This window comes from Mirounga leonina, unplaced genomic scaffold (assembly GCF_011800145.1).
Source record: "Mirounga leonina isolate KUSES-001 unplaced genomic scaffold, KU_Mleo_1.0 Mir_128, whole genome shotgun sequence".
In the NCBI taxonomy this organism is placed as follows: Eukaryota; Metazoa; Chordata; class Mammalia; order Carnivora; family Phocidae; genus Mirounga; species Mirounga leonina.
In genome coordinates this window covers 6,648,046-6,657,221 of record NW_023270320.1, presented here as the reverse complement: position 1 = coordinate 6,657,221, position 9,176 = coordinate 6,648,046, and the positions used below count along the sequence as shown (strand labels likewise).

The 9,176-nt window shown below is 44.2% G+C and overlaps 1 protein-coding gene across 2 annotated transcripts in view; it reads right to left on the bottom strand.

The window, feature by feature from the left end:
* Positions 1 to 9,176, bottom strand: part of RAB11FIP1 (RAB11 family interacting protein 1) — a 32,026-nt gene continuing 22,850 nt past the window's right edge. For both annotated transcript variants that reach the window (XM_035004046.1, XM_035004047.1), the window contains one exon: positions 1 to 3,168. In XM_035004046.1, coding sequence (XP_034859937.1) covers positions 2,950 to 3,168 — 219 coding nt within the window. In that variant the 3' untranslated portion in view covers positions 1 to 2,949. The remainder of the gene's footprint in view (positions 3,169 to 9,176) is intronic.

Genomic DNA, 9,176 nt, shown 5'->3' with positions numbered 1-9,176 from the left:
TTTGAAAGGTAGTACCATTTTATTTAGTGTTGTAGAAATTTTAGGTTACTTCTGAAAAACAAACCAAAGAAATTAAAAACTCCCAAACTAACAAGGCAGGAAATTATTTTATAATCCAAAAATGCTGGGCGATCTTTCAATCGGAGGGTGGAAGAAGTCAAGTTAGTAGCTCATATAATAGATAGTGAGAAGCCACAGAGTCGAGGTTGGTATGATTACTAGGAGGCTAAATTCTCCACCTAAGGCAATTAATCTGTCAGCCTTGAGGGATCATTAATTCGTAGTTCTCAAAAAGAAAATAAAAAGATCGACTGGGAAAAGGGACTCAGGGAGGGAAGATCCTACCTAATTTAACAGTAAATTGCCTCTGGCCTTCAATTGGGTATGTGGCTGAGTGTCATAGGCCCTCCTCCCTCTCTGCCCTTTTGAGCTCCCACTGTTAGCAAAGCTGGAAACCACACACACACACACACACACACACACACACACACCCTATTCATGTGCACACACCTCCCACTCAGGGTCAAGAGCTCTTCCTCATGGCAAAGGGCAGACTTTCTTGTTCCTCCACTGTGATATGCATTAACACAGGAATAAAATGGAGGGCAGGAAACCTGTCAAAGTCCAAGGAATGAGATGATAGGAAACAGGCAAAGGATTGACATTTTTTTCAGGAGGCTGACCTCCAACTGAAGTTCACTGCAAGGTGTTCAGTGTTTAATCTGATGCTTCCCTTAAGTACTGACTGCTCTTTCTGGAGGCAGCTGGGCAAGGCCAGGAAAAGACCTGCTCCTGCTTCTCCAGAACACAGCTTCCTCCCAGCGTCCTTCCATCAGGTTGGCATTTCTAGCAGCCAGAGGCGAGTCCCAACTCTCCTTGTGTAGGTGAGCGTGCGCCCTCTGACACGTGCCGGGCACAGGAGCTCCAACACTCCGATTCACCAGCCCCTGCTAATGGCTCAGGGAAGACTAAAGCTTCTCCTAGATAAATCCTCCACCAAAGTAGAGCCCTCCAGGACACTCATTACCTCATGCCCTCCAGGTTAGCTACTTTGAGAGGTGCAGGAATGCTATAAATTGGATTTTTTTCCCCAGCAGTGGTAGAAGCCAGACACCCTTGAAGTAAATTGTCCTTCATCCTCCAGAGTCCCCAAGTGGCATTTCAGAGCACAGGAATTCACTCTTCTACCCAGACGTCCCTCTCAAACACTGACCGAGTTACATACCCGAGGTCCTAGCGGCAGATAATATCTCCAGACCAAGCACCTCTCGTGAACAATGCAGGTCTCCACACCAGCTCTTCTAAGGAGAAATCATTCAGAGCACCCCTGCCCCAGTGCCCTTGGGTTATCACAGTCAAAATACGTTTTTAAGTAAAAAACCTATTGCGGAACGAATATATATACATGTACGTTTTCAGAGTTGAGGCGAATACATGGTTCTCTTTATAGGTATGTAAATAACTCTCATAGCACTACAAAAATACAAGTCATCTGGGAAGTTTACAGTGGTCCCCACTCCTGTAAGATAATCAAAAGCTGATTAATCAAGTTATAGTATCACCCTTCAGGTTAAAGTGCTCCGATATAACTAACATTGCAGCCAACGTGTGATCCTGAAAAGGGGTTCTGCTGCCAACCGTCCTGCCTCTTTACCCTCCACAGAACAAGAACATACAGAGAAGAGACCCCCAGTCTAATGACTGTTGTTGCCTCAAGCCCTGCCCACCACGCTGGCCTGTGATCTTCTTCCGCCCCGGAGAGAGGTCAAAGTTTGGTAAGAGTCTGTCACAACCAGGAGGAAAAAAAAAAAACGAGCAACACAGAAACATTCTAATTCCAGCATTAGGTTCCGTACAAGGAAACTACCTGAGGAATCCGAACTGGAGCTATTAGTTCAGAAGCGTCCTAGCTTTAAAAAATAGGTGTGTTCTTCTAGATTTAAAAATACAGCCAACCAAAACTAAGTGTTAATCTTCTTGCTCTTCGTAATTTTGTAACAAGGGTTGGTGGGGGGCGGGAATCGCCAGGAAGTGTTGCTGAGGAAATCAGGGAGCCAAGCAAAGGCACTGGGGAATAGGCCACAGGAGTCCTACTGAGATGATCCCATACCTGGTGGAACCGAGTAAATGCTTGGGCCACCCGATCCCTTCTCAAGCACTGACGAGGCCACTCTAGCCAGCAGGAACCTGGCTACCGGCTACCGTGAGCCTTTGACCAACCCCCGTTAAGTGAGTGCAAAGTGAGGAATTCCCTCTTCTGCTTCTCACGTCCCCACAGACACGCCCTATGGACCGATCAGGAGCACACTGTAAGGCTAAAGAGTAGTGCAGCTGGTGCTTAGAAAAGGCAGCTTGTTCCAAATCTACAAGGCACACTCAGAGGCTTTCTTTAACCTCCCCTGCTTCGGTCAAATCAACAAGACCAAGTCCAAGAAGCCCAGAGGTTTACACGGTATCAAAACTTAGCACCTGCAGCCAAACATCACCCTGAGCTACTCAAAAGCCAAGCAAGTATGTGCCCGGTCCTTCTCATTTCACCCCACACTTCACTGACGGGGCGGGGTGGGAGGAGGAGTACGTAGTTTTAAATGTCAATATCGAAGAAAGAAAATCCCAATGTTAAATACACGAATAACCCTGCGCCATCTGAGTCTCTGGGCCAGGAGCAGATCTTATGACCACATCTCTGGTCAGAGCATAAAACATTTACAATATACTTAAAGGCACAGTGGCATTTAAAAATAAAACCCTGGGAATGTACAGTAAAAGATTCATTGTAATAATTAACCTGGCTTCAGTTGGTGGAACTGACTCTTGCCAGATAACAGGCAAGGGAGGCAGCTGGTGACTTTGAGCCTGTAAGCTGGTTATCAGGCATACGGAGTCCTTGGCCTCAGGAGCAGGTGGAAACAAACTCACAAAACAGTCTCCGTCTCCTAGGCTGACGATTCACATCTTTCCTGCTTTTTTGCCGACCTGAGCCGGAATACGGAGGATGTTGGGGGTCTCCTCCATGACCCTGACGAGCAGATTGTCAATGTAGTCTTCCAGCTCGCGAACCTGAAACTCCTTCTTGCTTATCGTCTCCTTCTGTTTGAGGACCAACTGGATCAGCTCATCGTGGGTTAGCTGTGCATAAGCAAAGGCGGGGTCCGAGGGGTTGTATTTCTTTAGAAGGGGAGACAGGGGGAGAAAAAATGGTAAAGTCAGCAAAGAAGGCAAATATCGTAAAGAAATCTAAAAGAGGAAAATGTTATTAGCGATCGGAGTCTCCTGGGAATGTATTTTCAGTTCCGGTAGAAAACCGGTTTATTGACAAAGTTTTCTGTAAAGGATCAGAGAGTAAATAGTTGAGGCTTTGCAGGCCATATATGGCCTGTGTTGTCTGTTCTTCTTTGTTGGTTCGTTTGTTCTGTCTTACGACTTTTTAAACATGTAAAAACCATACTCGGCTCACAGCCTACAAACCCCTGGATTAGACTCTGGATTTGAGGTTTTAGGAAATGTAACAATTGGAGGTCTCTGGACACTAGGAGCTGGCACAATGAAATATCAATGCGAAGCTGAGAGCCCCAAGCTAAGGCGGCCCATGAAGAAACCCTAGTGACAGAAGGTGCAGGAGACGATGTTCACCCATCACCACCCCACGCAGCTGCTCATCCTGGACTACCTGAGGAGTCCACAGGTAGGCTGATGCACTGGCCACTCAGAGACCCCATTTTAAATCATTTCATACTTGAGACATGTTCAGAGTCAGAGCTAAGTGCCACGGTGGCGCATCACCCAGTCAGCAGCTCAGAATCATGGCACACCCTCTGGGCACACAGCGGCCAGTGCCAGGGCTGAGCGGCCCCACTCTTGCCAAGAGCAGGAGCCCTAAGGAGTTACTCCATCAGCATTTATAATCTGGGATGACTGGAGTCCAGCTGCAAAGTGACCAGGCCCAAACCGTGAGGAAACACAAGATAAGGATTGAATGAAAAGTACCACGTCATACCAAGTCTCCAGCTGGAGAAGCTAAGTCAAGAGCAGAATCATCATTCACTCTTTTGACAACATGATAGAAGGCGCTGCTCAGTGCAGCGACGTAAGCTGCCTACATGCTAGCCAGACATCAGAGAGAAATCCCATCCGTCTTATCCTGGCTCGGAAGGAAAGCACAGGGCTCGTAGTCCCGGCTTAGAAGCACACACCGACAATTCCATGCACAGAGCAGGTTTTCACCTAACACAGGCTGCACGGAAACAGGCGAGATGTTGGACTACTTTTTCAAAAAACCACTTCTCCCCTAATCCTTTTGTTGTTTTTGTTTTTTTAACTTGTTGAAGGCACACATTCCTCTGGACCTCAGTCACCCTATTAGTAATTCTGAAACCATCTTCAACCAAAAAGTTGAGTGTCTGGAAAAGGATTCTGGAGACTGGTTGTACAAGGTGAACGTACTTAATGCTACTGATCTGTACACTTAAAAATGCTTATGATCCCTTACGCACTGTTGCTGGGAATGCAAGCTGGTGCAGCCACTGTGGAAAACAGTACAGAGGTTCCTTAAAAAATTAAAAATAGAATTGATCCAGTAATCCCGCTACTAGGTATTTACCCAAAGAATGCAAAAACACTAATTTGAAAAGATAAATGCACCCCTATGTTTGTTGCAGCATTATTTACAAGAGCCAAACTATGGAAGCAGCCCAAGTGTCCCTCGTCTGATGAATGGATAAAGAAGTGGTACACACACACACATAATGGAGTACTTCTCAGCCATAAAAAATGACATCTCGCCATTTGCAACAACGTGGATGGACCTAGAGAGTATAATGCTAAGCGAAACAAGTCAGCCTGAGAAAGACAAATACCATATGATTTCACTCATATGTGGAATTTAAGAAACAAACCAAACGAACAAAGAAAAAAAAGAGACAAACCAAGAAACAGACTCTTAACTGTAGAGAACAAACTGATGGCTACCACGGGGCGGGGGGATGGGTGAAATAGATGATGGGGATGAAGAACACACTTATGATAAGCAGAGTAATGTATAAAATTGTTGAATCACTAAACTGTACACCTGAAACTAATATAACACTATATGTTAATTGCGCTTGAATTGAAAATTATTTTTTTAATTTTTAAATGCTTAAGAGGGTAAAAGTTTTATGTTATGTTTATTTTACCACAATTTTTTTTTTAAGATTTTATTTATTTATTTGAGAGAGAGAATGAGAAAGAGCAAGCATGAGAGGGGGAGGGTCAGAGGGAGAAGCAGACTCCCCGCTGGGCAGAGAGCCTGCTGCGGGACTCGATCCCGGGACTCCAGGATCATGACCTGAGTCGAAGGCAGTCGCTTAACCAACTGAGCCACCCAGGCGCCCCTATTTTACCACAATTTTTAAAAAAGGAGTTGTCTTGATGTCCTCAAGGGTTTTTAGATTATAGCTCTGTCATACAAGGATTTTATTTATTAAAAAATGTGGATCATTTAAGATACAGGGCAAGACGGTTTGTGAGAGAGAAAGATGAAGAAGCCTGGAGGCAGGAGCAGCAGGTGCTCCTGGAGAGTAGAGACCAGGTCCTTAGAGTGCCTCACACACTAGGGCTCAGAGAGCTGGACAACCAAGAGCCCTCTGCTACACAGGAAATCGGGACAAACTGCAAAGATGGGGCGTGACAGCTCAACTAGACTTTGAAGACAAATTAAAATTCATTTTCCCCAGGGGCGCCTGGGTGGCTCAGTCGGTGAGGCGTCTGCCTTTGGCTCCAGTCATGATCCCGGGATCCTGGGATCGAGCCCCGCGACAGGCTCCCTGCTCAGCGGAGAGTCTGCTTCTCCTTCTCTCTCTGTGCTCTCTTGCTCTCTCTCAAGTAAATAAATAAAATCTTTAAAAAAAATTAATTTTCCTCCAAAATAACAGAATTCTGCTTTCACTATAAAGGGGATATTTCCTCATAATGGAAAATCTCAAATGCAGAAGAGGGAAAAAATTATTACCTGGAACTCCAACACATAACATTTGGGTCTCTTATTTCTTCCTTGGTTTCTTTATGCTAAGTTTTATACTTTAAGCATCATGCAGAATATGGTTTTCAAGCATTTTAAAATTACTTTGTGAGCATTTTCCCATCACTAAATTTTAGCAAAAATAATTTTTAAAAAAGATTTTACTTATTTATTTGACAGAGAGAGAGAACACAAGCAGGGGGAGCGGGAGAGGGAGAAGCAGGCTCCCCACCAAGCAGGGAGCCTGACTCAGGGCTCAATCCCAGCACCCTGGGATCACAACCAGAGCCGAAGGTCTGCAGACACTTAACGGACTGAGCAACCCAGGCGCCCCCACCTTTTTTTTTTTTTTAGCAAAAATCATTTTTTTTTTTTTTAAGATTTTTATTTATCTATTTGACAGAGAAAGACACAGCGAGAGAGGGAACACAAGCAGGGGGAGTGGCAGAGGGAGAAGCAGGCTTCCTGCCAAGCAGGGAGCCCGATGTGGGGCTGGATCCCAGGACCCTGGGATCATGACCTGAGCCGAAGGCAGACGCTTAACGACTGAGCCACCCAGGTGCCCCAGCAAAAATCATTTTTAATGGATACTTAAAATTTCATTATATTTTACCTATCTCCTTTGCTAGATATTTAGATTTTTTCAGTTTTCAAATTATATATAACATTTTTATTAAAATGTATGAGCATAAATCTTTGATCACGTCTCTAAAATATTTCCTTATGATAAATGCGTAGGGTTGAAAAGGCATGTGCACTTCATACCTTACAAACTATAAAACAGCTATTCAATTTGGATTTCATAACCCAAAGGGGAAAGAATGTAAGACTTTGAAATCATTAGGCAATCCTAGATATGTGATGACTTAAAAAATTATAAAACAATCCAGCATTACAGAAAGTGAGCAACAGCCATGGCGAGGAAGAGGTACAAAGAAAATAACCATTAATTCAAGAAAAAACACTGCCCATTGTCACATATTTCCTTCCAGGATTTTCACCTTGGATGTTCCCACCATAGTTGTAATAATAATGACGTATATTCAAATCTGTGTCTAACTTTTTCCATATTAACAGGACAGATGATTTTTGGATGTAGTTGGCTGTATTATTTTTAAATGGAAGTGTTAAAGCCACCTGGGTAAATAATACACTCCTAAGTTATAAATCATCTATAAGGGATGGAGGCCCTAAAACAGCAACCCAAAAAAAACCCCATTATGATAATGACTCAGTTAGCTTTTCATAACTTCAGCTGTGCAATTTCTTTCCCTAACCTCGCTGGTACTTTGCAACATTCCAAAGAGTAGTTACTTTTGTAACTTTTGTAAATATTATTTATGGCTTAGTACAAAGCATCTGTTATATGGGGGGCCAAGAGGAGCCGCTAGGAAACTTTCCATATTTGCTCAGAGTATTTACTAGGTATGGTCCAGGACCAAGCGCTTTGTTGCAGGCAGCCAGAAGGGCAGCTGCCGGGCTTACAAATCATGAGCAAAATAAGCAGCAGTTGCCTTTGTTTTAAGGCAAGATATTCTCTCAGTCAGGGCCAGGAGATAAGCCCCTGATTAAATGAGCTTTGAAGAATAAATAAAATGGGAGCCAAGGGTCTTGCTCACTTCCCGAGAGCTAGGTGTTTGTTTCTCTTTGGAGCGCAGCTGCATTCCACAGTACAAGAGGGGATGGGAGGCTGCTCCATGACCCTAGTTTTCATTACTGTCCCTTTTATGCTATTCTTTTGCCCGGTTTCCTGGTAAATATCGTTAACTCCTGGAAGGTAAGTGCTGCCTCTTCACACCCTCAGAGGCCCGCCAAGCTGAGCTGGGCGAGTTATGGGGCATTTTTAGGCTAGGGCTAAAACATAGCAGAATGATGCTCACTTACCACTGGCCCCGGCAGCACGCAGTACAAGGGAAGAGAAGGCAAGGCAGCTAGAAGATGCTAGCTCATTCGCCATGACCATCTGTTACCACTATTCAGCCTCCTTCCCTGAACCTCAGAGCCCCAGCTTTCAGTAAACCCTTCGCCCAGCTCCTGGCGGCAGAGATGCAATGGAACCCAGGTGGTAACAACTAACTGGCACTTTAAAAACGCTTACAGGGGCGCCTGCGTGGCTCGGTTGGTTAAGCGTCTGCCTTCAGCTCGGGTCGTGATCTCAGGGTCCTGGGATTGAGTCCTGCATCGAGCTCCCTACTGAGCTGAGAGCCTGATTCTCCCTCTCCTCCCTGCTCATGCTCTCTCTCCCTATCTCTCTCTCTCACAAATAAATAAAATCTTAAAAAATATAAAAATGCTTATAGGAGTAAAGGAGACATAAGCAAGAAATTTTTATTCTAAAATCGCAAAGACTACTTGATGTTTTACAGTGCATAGGACTGTAAAATTCTCATTAAATGAAGCGTTTAGATGCCCTGGACTAAAATAGAAATAAAGTTTATTTCTACTGACAGTGGTCCCCAGTAGTCAGGAAATTCCTCTCCACATATTTGAAACGCAACACAGCCTTGCCAACCAGTCCCTCCGTAAATCATTCTCCTCCAGCCCAAGTGATAATGAGTCAAAGACCAGAGGTTTGCAACGAGGCAGTGTTCCATAGCCTCCTGACTTTAGAACCAGAAAAGGCAGGATGGAGATGCTCCAAAGCAGAGATCATCTGGGGGGTTGGCTTGGTTTCGCTGGTGGGCAGGAGTTGTTTTTTTTTAAAGTTAGCCCAAGTTTTTGAAAGAGAAGAGATCCTCTAATCAAGCGATATCCTTCCTGGAAATTTAGCTTAAGAAGGGGAAAAGTTCTATGCAAGAAATTGTTGACTATAACATTATTCACACTGAAGAACAGAAAATCACCCAAATATCCAATAACAGGGGAATGGTTAAGCAAATATTGGTACAACCATTTCAAAGACTAATTAAGTAGCAACATGCAAAAATGCTTATGATCTACTGAATGAAAAAGAGAATTGAACAGTGTTTCTATGTGGGCGATGGAACTGGAAAATCACCATTTCGCCACTGCCATATTCACCAATGGATCCGAAAGCCTGAGAACAGGATGTTTACATAGTCTGAAATTAACTCCCCACGAATTTCATATTGATTGTAAAAGGGGAAAATAGGAACTTTACACTAGAGAGCCTTGTGGACACCACCTAAAGTCAGTCATCAGAGTTAACATGCCCACT